At 50.5% G+C, this 22,094-nt stretch overlaps 1 protein-coding gene across 1 annotated transcript; it reads right to left on the bottom strand.

Moving 5' to 3' along the window:
- Position 1: 1 nt before the first annotated feature.
- Positions 2-22,094, bottom strand: CPD (carboxypeptidase D). Its single transcript, XM_085241056.1, has 21 exons — positions 21,337-22,094; positions 20,368-20,615; positions 14,382-14,524; positions 13,601-13,770; positions 12,642-13,009; positions 12,045-12,236; positions 11,221-11,388; positions 9,999-10,108; positions 9,739-9,841; positions 9,150-9,292; positions 8,430-8,599; positions 7,574-7,885; positions 6,182-6,377; positions 5,758-5,893; positions 4,830-4,976; positions 4,326-4,421; positions 4,168-4,232; positions 3,900-4,031; positions 3,447-3,632; positions 3,035-3,134; positions 2-2,375 (listed from the first exon to the last, which is right to left on the bottom strand). Exons 1-21 carry the CDS (start codon positions 21,990-21,992, stop codon positions 2,149-2,151), a joined length of 4,068 nt encoding a protein of 1,355 aa, XP_085097182.1. The 5' UTR covers positions 21,993-22,094; the 3' UTR covers positions 2-2,148.

Genomic DNA, 22,094 nt, shown 5'->3' with positions numbered 1-22,094 from the left:
GGACATCAAAATAGTTTTATACAGATTATTGGTATACAGGTAAAAAACGACCCGAGGGCCCAGCGCGGGGCAGCGCCGGCCCTTGCCTCCCGGGGAAGGGCGCTTCGAGGCCCTCGTGGAAACGTACAGCGAAGGCACGGTGCGCGTGGGGCAGACGCTTCCACGGACGGACGGACAGAAGGACGGATGGGCTCCTCGGCACGCTGAGCACCACTGCGGCACAGAGAAGTCCCGCACGGCTACAAAACCATCGGCCCTATCAGCCCCGCTCGGCTCCCGTGCGTTGATTCCCAAGGACTTATTGCTGGGGACGGCTCTGCCCACGCGGCGCTCCAGGAGCTGCTTCACAGTCCAGCACCAAACCCAGCATGGAGCTGGGACCCCGCACGGGCTCTGCAGGGCAGAGGCACTGAGGGGCTCATTCACACCGCAGCGATGCAGGATAGCAGTGTGGACGATCATCTCCCTGTTCCTAGAGCGCTGCTCCAGCCAGATCTTACCACGTGCTTCTCGCCCTATACCAACACCACAGGTAAAGTAAGGAAGTCTGCAGCCACCCAAGGGTCATCTTCACCCTTCCAGGCAGCTGCCAAGCCCTCATCACACATTTGGGTGCAAACACTGCAGCACTGCCCTGTGCAGATCTCAGGAGCAGACCTCTCTGGCCTGCTGGAGGCAGATCAGCTCAGGGTACGCTGGATATCCAAGGCAGTGAGTGCTCCAGGCACTGCAGAGTTCAGTCCGTTGGGAAAAAGAAAGAAACAAAAAAGAACGAGCAGCAAGGAAATAAGTGCCTACATTCTAACCCCAGACTTCTGCCCAGAAAGCACGAGAACTTCAGAAATATGTGAAGGCTTTGGAAATCAAATGTCTTGGGCATCCTGCCCTTCTGGGCACCTCTTCATTGCCCCACAAATTCAATGCTGCTGAAGGATGCACACTGCAGCTCCTCTTTCCAATTACTTAAGTGCTCCAGAAGAGAATTTGGCTGCTTTGCCCTCCAGCACAGCCACTCAACCCTTCCTCATGCCTTGCACTCTCAGGCCTCCACAGCACACTGCAGACATACAAGCAGGTGGAGCTCTTGCTACATACTTCAGGGACATTGTAGCAGCAGAACTAAGTTAGGCCAGCAGGCTGATTTGGTGCCTAGCATCCCCAGAGCTGGATGAGAGATTGTTTTCCAAGTGCTCTGATCACTAAATGGTATTAAATGGACAACAGCAAAGGGTGCAGCTGCTCTTCAAAAGTCAAGACCAAAGTCAGGCCATGGATACCCTTTCTCTCTGCTACTCCAATAATGCTCAGAACCTCCAGTTGAGCTTTCAGACACTGCACTGCTGAAACACTAACATGAGACTCCAAAAGCCAAGTCCACATGAATGAGATGCAACCAGGTATGATGGGGACAAATGTTCTTCCCCAGAACCAGGAACAGCAGTTCTGCAGAGCTGACAAGCTGCTGAATTTGGTCAGAATTCACTGAAGCTCTGACATTTGTTCCTTTCTCCAGTTCACACCAAGAATTGATGTCATCTCCCCCAGCCTTCAGGATGCCAAATCACTGCTTGGAACTAGCAACACGTTAGAGGTGCTCCACAACCACTGCAGAGTGTGGCTGAGCACAGCATCTCAAGGTAGGGAAAAGCTCCAAGGGAGCAGCTGAGAAGCAAGTACAGGCTGTTTCCAAGGGCTGCTCTGCAGAATGTGGAGCTGGTGATGGATCAAGGCTTCCACCACACACAGTAAGAAAAATGAAATCAAAACAGGTAGATACCACTTCAGAGTGTTCTGACTATGACCCTACACAGGTCTTGGGACACTTCCCCACCATCTGCTCACAGCGTTGAGATGCTGGGGAAGTGTTAGGAACTCTGCTGGCCAACCTGCTAAATCACCTTTCAGTCAGCATCATGTGAACCTCCAGACCTTGCCCTAAAAACATAAGCCATGCCCTTAACCCAAACACAGCCTCTAACACCCACTGATTTGCATGTACATAGGAACAGAGCAAACAGCAGAAGGAAGTCAGGAGCTGCCACCCAAACACAGTCCTGCAAGTTAATGTTTCCAAACTGATCCAGAGGGATCACCCCTCCCTCCCACTGGGGCTAGTCCATGGAAACTTCCTTTCCTGTCGGGGAGGTGTCAGTGTTTGCTGGAGTATAATGTTTCTTCTTCAGTGTCTGTTTCATCCTGGAATTCGTGGCTCAAGAGGGACTTCTTTGAGCCAGTGGACATCATGCGGATTTCATCCTCATAATCGTCGTGGTGCTGCCGCAGGCGGTGGAAGCCATCCTTGTGTCTGTTGGACTTAATTGAGCAGACACACCAGATGATACAGGCAGTGAGGATCAGAGCAGACATACTTGCACCTGCCAAAGAGAAGACACTGAATTTAATTCTATATTCGTCACCTCAGAGGCTTCTACATTTTCCAGTATCAATCCTCCCTTACACAATCACAGCCGCTTTCCTCACTTCTGTGCCCTAGGAGGAAGGAGCTCAGTCACAGTAGAGAAGCACCAGATTTTCCGGGCTAGCAATTTAAGATAATATCACTGAGCTCCTCTGCAGTACACTGGGAATAAACCCCAGCAGCAGCCACAATGACAAAAATATATGAATTCCTTAGTGCTGGCCCAGTGCCAGACCATGCAAAGAGACCTAGGGAAAATGTAAGGTCTGCTAGGTCCCAGCCCTATGCACATACAGGCTCTCCCCCTTCTAGCCATCTCAAGGTCCATTCAGGACTCTTCAGATCCCTGCAACATTCTTCACTTCCTCTGTCCTTATCTGCTAGCCCAGCATCACTAGAGCCAAAGGCTGTTGTACCAGTCTGCAGGGCCAAGCATGTGTTCAGAAGGGAGAACAGGAGGAGAAAAACTCAATGCTGTAGGCTACTCTTCCAATTCAGTTAAAAAAAAAAAAAATATATATATATATATATATATATAAAAAAAAAAAGGTTACTGTCAGAATGAACCAGCCTGGAAAACGAGGCTCAAAGCTTTGAATGAAGCTATCACTTTACCTGCAACTGTTACAACCAGCTCCCGTGGCAGACCAAATATCTTGTTTTCCATGTCAAATACAATGAACACAGAGCTGGGTGCATCGTGGCGTACCAAGACCTATGGAAAGATATGAGAACTCAGTCTGTCTCAATGTTTACACATCTGGTAGGTGTCTAAAGAAAAAAAGACATCTGCTGCCCAGGGCAGAACCAGGCAGATACCAAAGATAAAGGCAGCGTAGGGAAAAACTGTTGCCCAGAAGAACTCTGCTGTGTTCAGAAATTCTTCTCCATTATCACAAGGCAGAAGACAACTACTGTAGCCAGAAGGTAAACACAGCCAACAAGATACAGCCCAGGTAAGAACAGTTAGGGATGGATGCCTTCATAAGAGAGCAAGGGAGGAGAACTCCAATAGATATTCACATACCTGCATATGCTTCTGTTGGTACCCGTCTGCTATAGCATTGATGTTATGCAAACCAGGAGCCAAAAGCACATGGAAATAGCCACCTTCTTTAGTACAAACCCTCAAACCTTCATTAAGAACAATGACAGCTTTAGAAATTGCCTTGCCACTCTTGTCTTGGACAAATCCATGGACTCCCTTGTGAACCTGAAACAAAACAAAGCATTTCAAATGCCTTATGTTCCAGTCCACGTGTAAGGCATATTTTTTAACTAAAACGGGATCTAGCTTCCCCTTAAAATACAGCATGTTCTTCAGCAACCTTAACCATCACCCCACCGTGGCATTCCCCTTTTCCCTTAAGAAATAAGGTTATATAATACTGCAAGGGCTGCTCAGCCCAGTAGAAAATAACACACCCATCCCAACACCTTCACTCCCAGCAAGGATTTCTGCCCCCAGACCACTGCTCACCTCCACAAGCATGCTAAGGAGAGACCTCCTGTGTTCTGCCCACAGGCCGGGGAGCTGCCCTGCACTGGGGAAGTAACAGCAGCTGGTATAAACAGTGATCTCAGGACAGTGACCAAACGTAACGCTGAAATCCTGAAACAAAACCACCACAGTTACAAGAGGCAGCATTTAAAAGGTTTCCCAGAGTGCAGCTGAAGATGGTTGAGGTTTTGCCCAAATTTAAAGACATATCTGCAAGGAAGGAAAGCGTTGTGATGAGATGAAGTACCTTCATACTTCCCAGGTGGCTGTGCCATTCAGAGCCACGGATCACACCCCCAGGAATATTCTCATCTGTGAGAGTAAGAACACAGCAATCAGACTGATCTGCTCCTAGCAGAACCCAGCACAAGTGGTCAGGGGTTTGAAGGATTGAACCAAACCTACCGGACTTATTTGGACAGCCTGGCTGGCCTAAATGCATCGACGGATGGTTGTTTGCATATACAGATGCCAAATGCTTCAGTGTTTCTTTGTTCTCCACTACAAACAGAAAGGTGAGACATTGGGAGTGCAGCTCCTATTGAGTGGGGGAAGATATTCTTATTCTAATCCCATGATCCTATGTAAAAGTCACACATTGCTTCAGGGGGATTTCAGATTTCTTCTTACATCGAGGGGTGGTGTATCACACACAGAGGAAAAACTGAAATATTGTTCTGAAAACAGAAACAGTAAATGTTCTGACTCCAAGCTGAATCCTGTCAGGGTGCTGAGCTTTGCTTTACAGACTGCCAGCAGTTCTCCAGAACCAAGGGCTTAAACCGAAAAGGAAGCTACAGCACACCATCAGCACAAAAACACCAAGAAAAGGACAAGCTCTTACACCGTGCAGCCACGTGACTAGCCAGAGTCTAACTGCACTGAAGACCCTGGAGGAGTCAGTCATACCTGTCTGCACTGGCTTATCATAGGGATAAGTGACAAGCAGAGATCCACCATCTAGAGCAACAGAGAGGCTGAAGTCTTGCTTCAATATCAAGTTCTCCATGGCTTTGGTTTCAGGCTCTTGTGTTCCTGAATACCTGGAGTAATTGCCTGTAAGTGAGAACAACAAATAGGAAAAGGGATTGATGATAGTTTTCTCTGCTATTTGAGAGGATTGCAGAAAAATGTTTCTTCTTTATGGCTGAAATTATCTGCCTGAAAATATATTTGCTAGATCTCAGCAAATTGCTTCTGAAAGATTAAGTAAAGCACCTCATCCACACTGCTCATGGGTGGAATTCATCTGCAAAGCTTAACAAACGTGACATATCAGTGTTTTCCCAATCTATTTACTTTTGTGATGCAGAGGGTGTTTCATGTGTGATTGCTTTCTTCATTGTCCCTGAACTGACACCTAAGAAAGCACTTGGGATGATTCCAGCCAAAGGCGGCCAGAGAAAACACTTCCTCTCCAGGAAAGGTGGGCACAGCACTGGTACAGAGCTGGATATACCAGGCAGTAAAGCATGAAAAAAGGAAACTGTTTCCAAGGAGCAAGAATAGAGAATGCTTTTCAGAAACGTAGCACTGAAAAAAAATCAATTAACAGGAAAAAATTCTGTATATCTCTAGATTGTTCCTAAAGAGCTCTGCTTTGTCTTCTCTTTCCACACAAAGGTCTGCAAATTACAATCTCTAAGGGGAATTCAAGTTTTGGACATTTCCCAGCAGCTGTGCTACCTCAGCTGGGAGGCAGGAGCACTGCCCTCTTTACAGGAAGACCCCACAGTCAGACAAGTACCTCCAACCCTAGAGAGGCCAACAGGAGACTTCTACTACAGCCTGCATTTCTATGGGACACCACACGTCAGTTTGCATCAGTTAGCTTTACCTGTGAAGTCTGTGTCCAGATCTCTGCCATGGGCATTAGTCTGGCCTATCTTGGAGGTGCAGCCCCTCTCCTGTGCTATCTCCCGTCCGTCTGGGTTCAGGGATGGCACAATCACAATCCGTGTTCGGTCAATCAGCTGAATAAAGCAGGAAGGAAACAACACATCAGTACAATTAATAGGGTTTGTTCTCTGTACATTTCTGTACATCTCCTCTGCCTCAATCTTTTCCTAGGAGTTCTCCAGAACTGCTTCCATTGATTTCATGAGTCACAGGTTCCCACCGGCCCCACAGATCTCCTAACATCCTCCCTGCATTCACGGGACCCACAGGCCAGAACAAGACAAGTCTCTCCTGACGAGTGCTGTCTTCTGAAGATACAACTGGCGGGTTCCAAGATGGTCCCTTGCAGCAGAGCTCCTCACCTTTGTAACAGCAGCGTTCTTCTTGTAGTTCATGCAAAGAAATTCTGCCAGTGTCAGGAGCAGCTCGGTACCAACAGGAGCATTCCCATGAATCCCAGCAACAAAGCGGATCTTGGGCTCCTCAGGCTCAGACTGGTTGGGCTTGTTGGAGATTTCAAGGGACCAAATCTGACGGAACTCAACGCTCTGACCCAGGCTGCCGAGAGAGAAGAAAGCAGAGTGTCAGCTCAGGAACAGAGCTTGGCCTTATGGAGAAACCCTGGTGTGGAAGGGAATGCTGCCTCCTTCCACAAGGAGGCTACTGAGACAAGTGACACAGAACACACAGCCGCATCACAAGCATCCAGGTAGAGATGCACAGAACACTCAATGCTCCATGCATTACATACAGCCTGCAACACCACGGTAAGCGTGGAAGGAATGGCTAAATGCCTCCATGTTTCTTCCAAAGTGGGTTTGTTTGCTTTGGACTTTTTTCTCCTCTCTAATCAGTGCAGGATACATCCAGAGATCAAACTAATTCATAAAGCACCAAGTTCAGAAGACAAAAGCAGGCCTATTTCCAGCAGTGCAGAACTTGTTGCTACAGTCGTGCCATTAAGTTAGCAAACCGAATGCAAGCAAAGCAGGGAACACAATCAGGGCTGATGTAACTGGAAGGACAATAGAGGCTACAGATCAGAACGGCAGCCTTGGCACCAGCACGGACAGCACATGAGCACACTGTGCCTGGTGACAACAAGTAACCGGGGCCCTGGGACAAAGAGGCCAGATTTGTGCCTTCTGAAGTTGACAGAGGGTAATAGCTACAGGTCACAAGGGAGAGCAGAGGACTACAAGGCAGCTCCTGCGGGAGGGCAGAGACCTTGGCTCAGGACATTACCTCAAATACATCTCACAATATTAAATTAAAATCTGAAAGCAGATAATTGAAAAAAATGCCATCAGATTTATGATCCTCATGGGTCCCTTCCAACCCAGAATACTCTACAATTCTAAGATTCCAAACCCGTATTTGTCCACTTGTACAGCTTAAATGTCAGGCAGGATTTGGAAAATAGAGGGAATAGAGTGTGTCTGCAGAAACCTGGCATCTCAATGCTGGGAATATCAGTGCAAGACACCCAGGGCAGCTAATTGCGCCCCAGGTTTCAGTCAGTAAAATGAGGTCTCAGGAAAAAGGACGTGGATGTGTCTGTGGGTCCCTGCAGCCAATGCTCTGCCACCGTGCCCTTACATCTGGGGCTCCTCTGAGCTCATGCACCACAGGGAAGGACAGGAACAAACTTCCCCCCCATCTCTGTATCGCATTCACAGCTCATCATTGCACTACTTCTCTGCCACAGGTTGCTGCTCATGGAGGAGCTGAGCACTGCTGCTTGGAGTTTTCACCTGGAGAGATTTGTGATGAGTGGGTAGTTCAGGTAGAGGCCTCGGAGGAACTCGGAGAGGTCCTTGTAAGGGCGGTACCGATAAGGAGAGACTTTCCCCGAGGAGGAAAGCAGGAGCCGTTCCACACCATTCTCAGCAGAGAGATCCTTGATCAGAGTCTCAAACTCCTTCTCGTTGGGGTCGCTGGTGTCTGGGGTATTCAGGACTGGCACGTTCCCCTCCTCCACTTTGGCATCTGTCCGTTTAAGAGTGAAGTTGACTTGCACCGCACCTTCGCTGTCAACTGCCACCATCTTAGTGACAGGATTGTACCTGCCCAGGAAAGAGAAGGGACAAGAAAACATCAGGGGTTGAGGCCTCGCACACTGAGCCATTCCCCCTCCTGCCCAGATACTCAGCACAAGACTGCTGCTGCACTCCAGCCAAAGGAAGCAAGAGGCACAAATACAAACAGCAAAAAAACTCTTCAAAAGAGGCATGGGAACGGCAGGGCAGGGAGCAGCTCAGGACCCAGCACAGCTTTGAGCTGCTTCTGGCACAGGTGTTGCAGGGTTACGTGGCAGGCAGGTAGGATGACAGGTCAGCAAGCTTTAACCCACAGAACAACAAGGTTTTGGCAGCCGTTGAAGTCATTTCTGCGAGCAGCTGCCTGCGTGAGAATTTCCCCTAAAAACACCCAGTTTTCAACTGCTTCTCCACACCACTTCCAAACGGGGGAAGATTTGGACTCTACACCGTCACCAAAGGAACAGTCCTGAGATCAGGGTAGCACAGCTTTGTCAGCTTTTGACTAAGAAGCCAGGAGAGCGCTGTGGTAATTGTGCAGCGCCCATCCCGTGCGCCACAGCTCACTCACCCTCGTGCAGATGCTGTGATTTTGTATGTCCCCTGCACCAAGAGGCGCCAGTAGTCTCCATCCTTGTAGGTGGTCACTGGGTGGTTGATCTCAGCGACGCTGATGGTGGCATTGAGAATGCCCCTTCCATCCGTGGCATCCAGCACGAAGCCCCAGACCCCACGGTGAACCTGGAACAGATCCGGAGAGCCCCACTCAGCTCCAGCCCTCCAACACACAGCACTGTGGGAGTGCTGACATGCAGAGCTCCCAGCGCTCCTGGAGGAGCAACACGTTCCAGAAGGGTTCAGGTGAAGCTGGCGTGGACGAAGGTCACACGAGCACAATGAATGGGCAATTGTTTGGCTCACGATGCCATGACGGTACGCTCTGCCCCACACCTTTGTTTGCATGCCCCAGCTGCACCGTGCTGCCAGCAGCCGTGAGCCAGATGGAAACAGCACAGAAGGGACCTGTAGCCAAGGGAAAACTGAGCTGGGAAATCAAATGCCCCCACCCGCATCATCTGGCTGCTATTTCCATACAGATTTTTGGCATGTTAAGGAGGGGAGAAGAGAAAAATCAATGCATGTTCAGATGGAAGGATCGCTGCGGAGCAGGGACCTGGACTGGGCAGGAAGCAGCACTCACTGCAGTGTGCAGATCAGCCTGTTTGTCCAGCACCTCTAATCCAGGCCGAAGAGGCAGCTCTCACCATCTTTTGGAATCAAAGTGTCTCACCTGTTTCATGAACTGCAGGAGGGACCTGCGGTTCTGCTCCCAGTACTTTGGGAGCTCCTCTGCGTTTGGGTATTTCACACAGCCCAACTCAATGGTCACTTCAAAGCAGTTTGTGTTTAAGTAATTCCAGTCTTGCATCCCACCTACAACAGGAATGTAAAAGAACTTTTGATATGACCTCCTGAAGGAAGCAGTAACATAGCTCAAAGAAAAAAGATTTAAAAAATCATATACTAGAGAAAGATTAAATTTTAACTACTACATACAATTAATACCAAAGTGAAAAGGCTTTTAACATGGGGCAAGATTCAATCTTCAGGGGGTTGTCAACACTGCAGACAACCACCCTCCTTGTAAATGCCTTTCATGTCCATTATACTGCTGGTAACCAGAAACACCACATCATAAATTCCTCCCCTCCGGAATGACTTAACCCGGGTACATTACTGAAGAGGTTACAAAAGAAACCTAAGTCCCAGGAATCTGGGTTGAGAGATGCAAAGTCTGTGACTGATCAGACTAAATTCTTTCAGCTGCACACGCGTTAACTTGGAAAGAAACACTGCAAGAGACTTCAGGATGACTTCACCTGGAACATTGTACCACTGGGCCCCATTTGTGATGCCATGTGGGAAGTACTCGTTGGGGTACATATCCTTACATGGGCTTCCCTGATACATCTTTTTATTTTCCTGAAAAACAAGATGCAACATGTGAAGCTGAGTCTGCTCTCTACAGCCAATGGCTCTTCTGTTCTAACAGACTGGCTCCCCTACCACACACTCAGAGAGCTCATGATAGCATCAGAAACGATTCTGGCAGATGGGATTTCCCATTTCAGAGCTTTACCTTGGAGTAAGAAAGTGCCAGTTGCTGAAACACAGCATCGTCTGGGGATTTGCTGTATATGGCCATTCCTTGTTCATCATCATCATAGGGGTAATTAACCACCAGAGAACCTGCAGGGGAAATGAGATTCAACTCAGACTTGCATGCTTTTCAATGGAGTCCTTGGCCTAACAGAAGCAGCTTTTCTTTTACTTTGAGAGTGTCAGGACCAAGCTCTCAAGTCTTGGCTATAAATGTAGCATTAGGCACAGTGAACAGAAGAGACAGCAAAAGCACAGGAAAAGATGAGACAATAAGGAAGGCAAACCCCAACCACGACACGTCAAAGCTGTGCCCTTACATTCTGGAGGGATGGGCACAGCCTGCTAATAATCACTTTCCCAGAGGAGCAAACACAAAGGAAATTTCCTAAAACACTCCTGGAGCTTACTGCAAGGACAGGCAGACTATGACAGCTCTGGCTGGCTGAAACTTTCCCTAAGCAAGCTGTGTTAATGGCACTGTGGGACACAGTGCTGCTGCTGGAGAACAGCCAGCTCCCTCTCACCCACACACTGTACTTCTGCACTACAGAATTAAACATGCTAGCACAGAGCAACACCTGCAGGTCACCACAGCTCCAAGCCAGCAGACAAAGTGTCTAGGGAATAAGCTGTAATGCAAAGACTTCATTTAGATCACTCTCAAAAGATAATTAAATTGCAGCAAATTTCATCGTTCTGCCGTGCAATTTGAGGCAGGGAACCCTCAGGATTACATCGTTTTCCCCTCAGTTTATAAATACTATGAAGCCTCTCACAGCCATGGCACTGCCACATTCACAGCAGCAGCCACTGAGCAGCTGCTGACAGGGGAGTCCATCCCAACTGCCCCATCACTCCACAGGCAACATGCCAGCTGCTGTCCTGTGCATGTGCTCCCTTCAGAAAAATGGCTGTGCTCCTTCCAGCAGCCTCTTCAACTGCCTATAAGTGTGCTTGGGGGACATGGCTTTCAGCTTCTGATCCACCTTCCAGAAGCACAACCTCCAGCCAAGTAACAGTAGATTTGGTTTCCCCTTTTTCTACAGGCACCACCCCCAGTACAGGAACCCGGCTGCTTTTGCTCCTGCTGTTTCACAGCACTGTTCCTCAGTCCATGCCATAAACACAGCAGAGATATTCCTGCATACTCCATCCTCAAACCTCAGTGGTGAGAAAGGAGCCTGGTGTAGCTGATGTACCTCCATGCAGGTTTGCTGAAAGCACAAATGGGTAAGACTTCAGCCAGCTCATGACAGCCAGAGTTTCAGGCTGTGGAGGGTCTGCCACCTGGAAGAACTGATCTGGGAAGTTCCGGTTCAGGTCGTAGTTGTTGCTGTTGTTTCTGCCAACGGTTCCTCCCCTATCTCCTGAAAAATAAACACAGATTCAGGTTTGAACCCTATGCAATTTCCCATTTTGCTGTGGAGGCCGTGTCCTCTTGAATCTCAGACCTTCTCAAACCAGCTGGACAAGTTCTGTGTTAAACACAAGCAGAGCTCTACTTCCAGAAAATTGTTCTGGACAAGCTTTGTTGGGCCAATCTGCAAAAGCCACGCAGTTTGAAGGACTTCCCTGAATGTTTTTGCCAATTTCAACACCACAATAAAAGCCTATATTACCCTTGGACTAGTGCTCTGCAGACTGCCTGGCTCCCACATCACATGTTACTAAAAGCATGGACCAAAGCATAGCAAGTATGAGCTGTGTAAAAGGAATGTCTTTTTTTGTTTTTAAATAAGCCTTGGGATAGCCACAAACCATAAGGGGACCCAAACAGGGGCAGCACTGCCGAAGCATAAGAGCTCTTTCCAACCACTTCAGGCATCAGTCAGCCACCCACTTCCTGCAGTGGTGGGTCCACCCACTCATTCCACTACACACAACAGTCCCTTCCCATCCCCCCTGCGCTGACAGCACTTCAGCCCCAACAGAATGCTTCCAGACTTCCCAGAGGTATGGCAAACCACAGGTCTCATTCTCAGAGCTAGAAATCCCGCAGGGGTTTCAGCACGGGCAGCATTACCTTCCTGGGACTTCTCATAGCCATCTGGGTTCATGGATGGCATGATGTGGATCCGTGTGCTCCGGACCAAGTCAGTCACCTCAGGATCGGTGCCGAAGTTCTTGCAGAGGTACTCGATGAGGTTCAGCAGCAGCTCTCGCCCCACAACTTCATTCCCGTGCATGTTACCAATATACTTGAACTCTGGCTCACCTGCAAACACACAGCCATGCCAAAGAGATAATTATGACTGCTACATTAAAGCTTGGAGACATCTCACCACCGTGAGCACTGCACTCAGACCTTTCTCCAGGCCAGAGGGCATTTACCTACTATGTATCCTTCTGCTCTCACAACACCAAGAGGATGAATATTAGTGCAAGGAGGGTGCTTGGTCTTTCTGACCCCAGAGTCCCACCCACTCAGGTAAATTTCCCTAGGAATGCTCTTTAACTCACCCAAGCATCATCCACTGCACCTTGTCTTTCTAAAGGGGAAGAGCTCAGCCTCTCATCAGATGCAAGCTCTACATTTCCTTTTCGCTCAGCCCATAGCCTCCCAAAGCTAAAGGTCTACCACTCGCATCTGTGTTTGGCTAGAAAGACTCTCCCACATTACCTGCTTCGTGGACACCAGGGTTGTCTGAGATCTCCATCACATAGAGCTCCCGCAGCTCCACCGACTTGCCTGCGGAGTACAGCCGGGTGATGTTGGGGTACTCGTTGGCGTAGCGCCGCAGGAAGATCTCCATATCTGAGAAGTGGTGGTGGCGGAAGTCCACAGGTTGGATGGGCTGACGGAGAGAGGTTGGGCTCGGGGCTTCAGCCTGCACCACGGTGGAGGCAATGGTAGAAGCAGGAGCAAGTGTTGCTGTGAGCTGTGTGAGGTTGGGAGCTGGTGCCATCACAGTCGGTTGCAAGAAGAAATCCACTTCTGTTGCATCTCCCTCCTTCACCTCAATGTTTTCTCTGGTCAGTGGTGTGTAACTGTAAGAAGAAAATAAAAAAAAGAGCAGGCTTCAGCAAGGTGGCTCTGCAGAACAGAGGCCAAAACCTTTGCACGTTTTCCCATCCTCCTCCTCCCAGTCTGAGCACATTCAGATGTTAACAACTATGTGAGAGATCCACCAGCAAAACAAGCTGATGGGGCTCATCCTCCTGCCTTCAAATCCAACCATGCTGCTGCCCTTTGCTGTGTCAGAGGCATGAGTTCCTGTTTATGGACTCTCCAGGGAAGAAGCCACAGGTGCAGCACAGGACTAGCCAGCAGTAAGCAACACATTTACCCCCCAAATGTGAGGCAAAACCTGACTGGGATGACCTACTGCACTTTCTCCTTTTGCCCATAAGTAAGATGGAGGTTGATACAAGCAAATGAAGGAGGAAGAAGTGCTGTGCAACCAGCAGCTCCCCACCACAGCAGGGCACGGGTGAACAAACACAGCTGCAGCTCTAATCCATTGCAGGAGACCTTTCCTGCTGCAGTTTCCAGCCAAGCCCCTTAAATACACAACATGCTCAGGGGGAAGAAATCAAGTAAAGTAACACAAGCAGTAGGCAGCACCATGGAGACATTACCCCATCACAACGGCGGTCACGTTGTAGGTCCCAGGCACCAGCAGCCGGTGGTAGTCGCCGTATTTGCCTGCTGTGATGTTATGAGCAATGCCAGCAACAACAATGGTTGCGTTCTCCAAGCCAGCCTTGGTGACTGCATCCCTGACAAAACCTTTCACTCCAATGTGGACCTGAGGAAAACAACATAAGGCTCTGGCTGAAGATGGGTAACAGCAGGTCAACAGCGTCCTCACCAGCGACACCATCCCCTGCTGTCCCCACGTGCACAGAGCAGGACAGCTGCCAGGCAAAGACAAACAAGGGGCCATGATTTAGACAGTGCTTGGCCTGGGAGCAAGGACAGGAAATTCAGCATGCAGCAGCTTCTCAAAACTGATCCTCCCTAGCTAATCCTCCCATTTGTCAACGTGGGCACGCAACATAATGAACAGAGCAGGGTTACAGGCCATATCGAGGGACAGAACACAGCTGCTCCCTCCTCAAGCTAAACTCTCCCCTACTCAGCACATAAGTGGGTAGTGAGATCTGCAACTCACAGTCCTGCGTAACACTGTACCCCACGAGGCCTCTCGGAGGAGCTCACTATCACTGAGGATGTGGAACTGTGGCAGAACCACAGAGATGCACAGAAACTTTGTAGTCCCCAACCTCTGCGCAGCCTCTGCAGCAGCTGTGTTACCACATGCAGCCCACGAGAGCAGCTGATGCAGTGCTCCCAGCCCAGCAGGGGCACAGGAGTTTCTCAGGTGTTGTCCCCACGCCCCACACCAGCTCACGCTACCTTCTCAATGAAAGAAAGGAGGGATTCACGATTGTTCTCCCACTCTTGCTGGAGCTCAGAGGTCAGTGGGTATTTGCAGCAGGACAGCTCCAGCGTGATCTCAAAGCAGTCGGCCCACACGTAGTTGTAATCCTGCATCCCACCTGAGAAAACAAGGCAGAGATGTGTCACGAGAACAATACACGGACATCCCTCCACAGGATGCACACTCCTCTCCGTCCTTCAGCCCCCTGTGGCATCTCACCAGGATGAACCTCAGCAGAAAAGTCAGATGGGATCACTGTGAAAGCCTGTGCTGCGGGAGACAGAGCTCTCCTCTCCCAGTAACAAGCACACAGGGCATTAAGCTGCAGGCAGTCCCTTCGGCCTTGCTGCTCTGTCAGCTGAACTCACAGCACTTGGCAGCACCTCTGGGTTCATATCACTGGGAAGCTCTCTGCCAGATGCTCCAGAGCCCAGCATGGCAGGCACACAGAGCTGGAATGCTGCTGCTGCAATCCTTCACTGCGTGTTGCAAGCTAGCCTCAGACCTGTAAGGCCTGCCTGTAGGAGAAGTAGTTTCATCCAAAACAAGCTTCAGGCTTGACACAAAAAAATGCACCAGAGTGCCAACCTGGGGAAGTTCAACAGTTTGGTGTGAAACCAACCAGCTCATGAGCACCAGAAAACAGGAGCGCGCAAGAGCTGTTTCCCAGCATCAAGCTTATCTGTTCATTCTTTCCTTTCAGACAAACCACAGGCACTGCTACGAGTGAAAAAAGTCACCTTGTTCTAGCAAGCAGCCCGATCCCATCTGCTGAAGTTAAGATGAACCTTCAACATGCAAATCTGTTTCTCAAACAGGAACGAATGATGCGCCAGTGAGACGTGAGGCTGCTGGGTACCATCTCATGGTCCAGAGCTCAGGGCTGTAAACACAACGCTCTGAACACTCATGGGAGCTTTCAGTAGTAAGCAGCATGACCCCAAACACCACAAGCCTGTCAAACAGCAGGATCCCAGCAGGTAAGTCTAAGAAATACGTGCTGGATGACTAACTAACTGGAAAGGATGGTAGCCACAGTGCAAAGACACAGCCTGGCATTGGCAGAGGCTGTGACAAGGCATCAGCACTGCTCCCCCAAGCACAGCAGTCTTCCAGTGAGCATGGCAGCTGTGAGCACTCACTGTCCAAACCAGGGACTGCTGTCCTGAATCCAAGAACCCCATGGCAGCCTGGTGAAACAGACGTACTGACAGCACAGACCTCGGGAAGACAGGAGGGATGGGGCTGGATCAGAGATGTCCCAGTTCCTTCTGGTTCTCCTAGGAGCCTGCTACCAAGGGAACAGGCAGCCTTCGTAGCAAATCAAATGGCACTTCCCACTAGACAGAGAGCACTGCAGCTCATACACAGACTGAGATTAAAACAGGAAAGAGGTTTTTCTGGCCCAAAAAAGTGTTTGAGGGCCTAAAAAAAAACCAACCAAACAAAAAAAAAACAACCGACCTGTAAAGCTCAGCTCAGGAGGTTGGAGGTGCCAGGCCTGTAACTCTGGTTTTACACAGCTCCTGTTACCAGGCTCAGAAAAGCAGCCCACAGCAGGATGTAAACTCTGTGCAGAGCAGAACAATTTGCCAGCCTGGAACCATCTGTTCATAGCGGGATACTAATGCATTTGAAAACATCCATACGTAAACCAGAGCCATTATGAAGCATATTTAGTGCTTCATCTGCCATTCAAGCAAATTTAGGACAGATGCTCACCCATAATAGAGCAGTAACGGACTAAATTGGAGCGTGGTACATCAATTTTGGTGAGAATCTCTTCAAGAAATAGTCCACTGCACGCTTGAAAATTTGGATTGTATGTGCTGAACATATTTGGCTTTCTCACAGACCCATTGCAGAGCAGGACAGCTATTTTTACAGCATGTGGCATCGCATATTTTTCCATATACCATCTGCACGGCCCCTCAGGAGTAGGCAGGAGATGTGCAGGTGTACAGACCTGTACCAGAATGGCTGGAGCTGAGCCCTTGCTTTCCAACGCAGCAGAACCTCCCCCCACTCTGTCCCATCCCCTGAGCATCGGGGCTGCCCTTCAGGCAGCAGGCTCAGACCTCTCGCAGCACAGGAGCCCAACAGCATGCTGCTGCTCCCTGCCAAGCTCCACAGCAGGCAGGCAGGCGGCAGAATGCAGCACTCGAGTCATGCCCGGAGCTTCCAATGCCATAAATGCACCAGATACCAGAGAAGCCTTTTAGGCCAGCTTGGAAAGACTCAATTTTCAAACTGCGTGATGAAGAAAGCTCTCTAATTCCAGCTCTCAGCAGAGCAGACATTAGGAGATGGAGACCTGCAGCTCAGTCACAGCAGAGAAAGGTTCCTGTCTGCTCTGCAGGGAGAGCAGATGGCACAAGGCAAGAGACGTGATTAAATACACTGCACAAGTTGCTTCCTCTGTGGACAGGGCTGATTGCCTCACAGCGTGAGACCAGCAGCAGCCCCAAAAAGGCAGAGGAATGTTTTGGTCCATTAGTCTGCAGTCATTAAAACACAGAGGAGGTGAGGTTCCAGCCTGCAGCTCCAGCAGCTCACAATCCAGCCCAGAGCAGTGCACCCTGCAGCCTTCCAGGCCCTGAGGAGCAGAGCAGCACCTTCACATGCACTGCACTGCTCACATTAGGTGTGAAAAAAGGCATCACAGCCTCTAATATCACACCTCTAACAAACAGGCCAACAGTTTTCTCAAGGAAAAAAAAAAAAAAAAAAAATTACATTAAAGAATCGTATGTAAACACGACAGCTAACTGTATAAGCCAGGAAGCCATGGGTGAAACCTTCCAACTGTGCAGTTGCCTTTGGACATGCCCAGGAAGCAGAGGTCACAGCATGGATCTGACAAGCAGCTGCTGCTCTCAGGGGCTCCTTTCAACTGCTCCGAGTTCAATGTCACCACAAGCTGCTCAGAAGTTGGCAAACACACACCTAACCCCCACCAAACCCCTCCCTGCCCCAACACCTGTAGGCACCTCCAGCACCTTCACAGCACAGATTGAAAGCAGTGAGGAAAGCATCTTTTACACAGAAGCTACAAATAAAGAAAAAGCCGCTCGAGGCAGCCCATAAAACACCCCAATCAATGTCACAATTAATTCCATTTCTGAGTCAGGGCCTTTCCCACCTAAAGGCAAACACATCCACCCTACAGACAAAAGTTCCTTATGTTCATGGACTCTCCAGGACAGCTGCCCTTCTCGACTCAGACTGCACTAAGCCGCATCATGAAACAGCCCAAATTTCCAATCATTTTCTTGATCTGAACTGGTCATTCAGTAGTTAAAAGCCCTAGAGGTTACAAGGGAAGGAAGACTAAGCACATGTACAGCAGAGATAGCCCAAGCAGTGCCAGACACGCTTATCTATAGCAGCTGGAACGCAGCAGCCACATTGAGCTGCATGGCAAGGAGCCATACTCTGCTCACGCTTGACCTTAAGAATTACTCGGATGGTTTGCACTTGCCACCTTAGCTTGATACACATAAGAGGATACTGAAAACAAAGTTAATGGGGTCTGGCACCAGCGTAAGCCCAACTGGTAGCTCCAGGACAAAGAATCCCACAGCAATCGCCTTTCCAGCATGTTTGATTTCACACAATAAAACGTGGCAGGAAAATTTCCACCTGTTGAAACATTTTGTTCTCAATTCTTTGTTTTTCCTGGCTTGAGTTCACTTGGAGGCTGCAGCCTTTCCCAGCACAACCTGCTATGCAGGCCACGAGCACTTGCTCTGCACCTCAGGCATGTCATATGCTTCTCACAGAGCTCAGCCCAGCCAGGGAGCTCCCATCCTCCTTCCCCCATGCATTCCAGTTCTGCAGTTACTGAGAAAAGCCTCTTGGTCTGAGTATAGCAGCATACCACTGACTCCATCCACCTGAAATACTGAAAATCAGCATTAACACCCAAAACCACAAAGCAATACTGAAACTTGACACAACTTCAAACTGTGCAGGCTGCCCCCCGTGTTATCTGTTAGCTCATCTGCACTCTTCCCTCAATGGTGAGTTACACATCGGTGTGCGATGTGCTCCAAGGGCTGCCACTGCCCTCCTGATCAGCTTGGCTGAGATGGCACAGGTGCCAGCCTCGCAGCACTTCATTCTGAGCCGGTGTTGTTAGCACACTGCCTACAATCACTGCCTGCAGCCATCAGCACAGAGCCCGAGGTTGTGGCTTGTCACAGCTCAAGGGTTTGTTTCCGCAGAGGCTGAAAGTTGGAGGCTATTAAGTTATAAACCACAATGCTGCGGTCTAGCTCACACCTTGCCATTTCCTACATGAAGAAAGCATGCAAACCCCAGCTTCAATAGCGTCCAACACAAAGGCAGCCCAAAAGGTTCACACCTGTGCAACAGCTGCTAGCAAGCCTCCTACAGGCTGGCTGGCACTGGTGGGGCATTCACTGTCCCAGCAGGAGGATGAAGTTAACACTGTGGTGAGAAGCATTTCTTGCTCCAGGAGCAGGGAAACTGAAAGTTCAAAGCAGCCTCCCTCCATAGCACACCCAGCCCAGTTCAGGAAGAAGCCAAAAGCCCTGGAGCTGCAGCAAAGAAACCTACTGATCTCAACGGTTGCTGATAACAACCACCACCAGAACAAGGCAGCACAGATCATCCAGGATATCCTGTTCCGTCACGAGCAGATGTACGAGATTACACAAACCTTCCTTGTGCTGAACCTTCTGCTTTCCAGAGTGAACCTTGAGGCCAGTAAACACCAGTGCTGTGCTCGGCAGGGTGGAGGAGAGGAGACGGCTGTTAGCAAACATGGCAGAGCCGCATCTTGTTTGAACACCGCAGCTTATCAGAACAGTGAAATCTTCAGGAATGATCCATCCAACCGCTGAAATAAGGACTTCCTTCTCCAGCACGGCGGTGATGTAATCAGGTCTAATAATGGATCACCCTCCTCTCTTCCCCAGAAACGTGGACATCAGGTTAGCACATGATTCAGCTCTGAAATCCGTGTTTTGGAAAGACACTGTATGTTCAGAATTTGTTAAGCTGTAAGCTATTTGGGGTCCACTATGCCTGATTTCATTGCACCCCTGCCTTCTGCATCAGCCCTAGTGCGAGGGAAAGCAGAGCAGTCCAAACACAGCAAAGCAGTGTAACTTCTTCAGACCAGTTCTGCCAGATTGGTGCTTTGTCCTCACCACAGAAGTCACCGTGCTGTCTGGTAAGCCTGTGGTTGTACAACTTCCGCAGACGGGGTGTGGAAATGGTGTAATTCTTTCTAAGGGCACAGTCAAGATTTCTCTTCCCGCTACTCACAGGCTCCTTTCCACAAGAGCACCTCATCACAAACAGACATTTAAGTCTCAGCAGCAGCAGAAGTGATGCACACAGCACAGCCCACTGCGTGGCCAAACCACCCCACCTCAGGGAGAGCAGCTAGCTGAACTCACACTGTGCACTTACATCATTCTACACCTTTATACCTGGCCACCTTATAACCATTTACCTACAAACCTCTAAACTTGTAGGTTTAGAGGTTTAAAAACCCTCGCAGAATACTGGCACTGGTTTCAGATCAATGCTGCTTGTGTCTTCAGTACATTAACACAAGTTCACCTTCCTGTACCATCATTAAAACTTGGTAACTGTCTCAAGATCTTACAATAGTCCCTTTGGCAGATGAAGCCACCTGTGTGCAGGATGACCCTCTGGCAACTTAATGAGGGCAGAAAAGCCCTCCAGTGTGCTGTGAGCTGTTCCTTACAAGACCCTCCCAAGCTGAGATTCACCAAGCACTAGCCAGTGTAACCATGAAACCATTTCAAGCTGCTAGAACACATCCCAAGCTAAAAACATCGCCTCACCTACCATCCTTCCCTTGGTGGTCATCACTACTACTTCTTAGCAGGACCAAGAAATCATTTCCATGCACCATCATGTGACCCAAAGTAGCAGCGAGAGTGGCTCAGCAGCACAGCTTACCTTCCACATCATACCACTGGGCACCATTGGTGATGCCCTCTGGGAAGGTCTCTCCTTCCTCACCAGGGCAATTTGGCTTGCCAGTCCTCATTATGGGGTGATGTGATGCATAAGCTTTTGCCAAATATTTGAACACTTCATCATCAGCTGATTTACTGTAGACTCCTGTAGGCTTATGTGTGGGCGAGTCATCATAGGGATAGCTTGCAACCACTGAGCCACCGTGCAGGTTGCCAGAGAGCAGAAACCTGGAGTTGGGAAGGAGAAGGAAAGAATTAAGAGTCACGTCAGAACGCTGTGAATAAGAAGCCAACAACAGCCACCTCCACCAGAAAGAGAATTGAAGTTCAGCACGTTGTTGTTTCCGAGCAGAGATAACATGACCAATACCTCCATCCTTGCTTCAGACAGCACACGTGAATTGGGTTATACCCACTATCTATTTCTTTTTGTTTGCTTTATTATTTAAGTCAAGCAGTTCTGTTTACCCGTTGCCTCCTGTACCAGCACTACGTTGGTGCAGCGAGCGCAGCAGCCCCAGCTGGTGCACAAAGGATGGCATTCTTTCTATTCCAGCCTGGTCTAAATGAAGATCTCACCTCACCTTTGCAAAACCATTAAGTTAATAAACGGAAAACAAAAAGTCATTTCCAAAATGATATAAAGAACACGCAAAGGTTTCTCTTGCAGCTCAATTTGAACTGCACCAAACCAGGAGTGCTCCTGGATAACCGAGCCGTCTGAGCAGGACACACCAGTTACGGCGCAGCCTGCAGGGCCTCCCCAAGCACGGCTCCCGACAGGCAGCCACACAGAGCGTTAACAAGGAGAGCCCTCGAACTAAACCTCGCTCCCCAAAGCTGAACGGGAGAGAGCGGAGAGCGGCCCGCGCCGCAGAGGCGGGCAGCGCCGGAGGTCGGGCGCCGGTAGGAAAGCAGCCCGGACGGCGCAGGGCCGCCCCGCACTCACTTGTTGCGCCGCATCCAGGCGATGAGGGCTCGCACCTCGGGCACGGGGCCCAGGTCGGGCTCGGAGGCCTCGAATTGGTCGGGGAAGCTGCGGTTGAGGTCCCGGCCGCGGCCGTTCTCCCGGCCGCCCGCCCCGCCGCTGCCGCAGTCTCCCTCCCGGGCGTGCTCGAAGCCGTCGGGGTTGAGGCTGGGCAGCAGGTAGAGGTCGGTGGTGTTCAGCAGGCGGCCGATCCGCGCGTCGCCGCCGGCCCAGCCCCGCACCAGCTCCTGGGCCAGCCGCAGCAGCAGCGGCCGCGCCAGGGGCTCGTCGCCGTGCATGTTGCCCACCAGCTTCACCTGCGGCCGCCCGGGTAGGGGCGGCCCGCCGGGCTCCTCGCCGGCCCGGGGCGCTTCCAGCCCCGCCGTCAGTCGCAGCACCCACAGCGGCCGCCCCTCCACCGATTCGCCGATGCTGAAGAGCCGCGCCAGGCCCGGCGGGGCCGAGGCCGCCAGCTCCCGCAGCGCCTCGCCCATCTCGGCCGCGTGCAGGTACCGCAGCGCCTCGCCGGGCTCCGCCGCCTCCGCCTTCTTGATGTGCGTGCCGCGAGCCGGGCCCAGCAGCGCCAGCAGCGCGCAGAGCGGCAGCAACACACGCGGCCCCCGCGCCGCGCACGCCATGGCCCCGCCGCGCGCCCCGGCCCCGCCGCGCCGCGGAGCCGCCGGGCACCGGGAGGGGGCGGGCGCGCCGCTCCGGCCGCCGGCCAATGAGCTCCGACCCGA

Source organism: Meleagris gallopavo, chromosome 21 (assembly GCF_905368555.1).
Source record: "Meleagris gallopavo chromosome 21, MGAL_WU_HG_1.1, whole genome shotgun sequence".
NCBI lineage: Eukaryota > Metazoa > Chordata > Aves > Galliformes > Phasianidae > Meleagris > Meleagris gallopavo.
The sequence above is the reverse complement of the archived record's forward strand: the minus strand, read 5'-3'. Positions and strand labels throughout refer to the sequence as shown.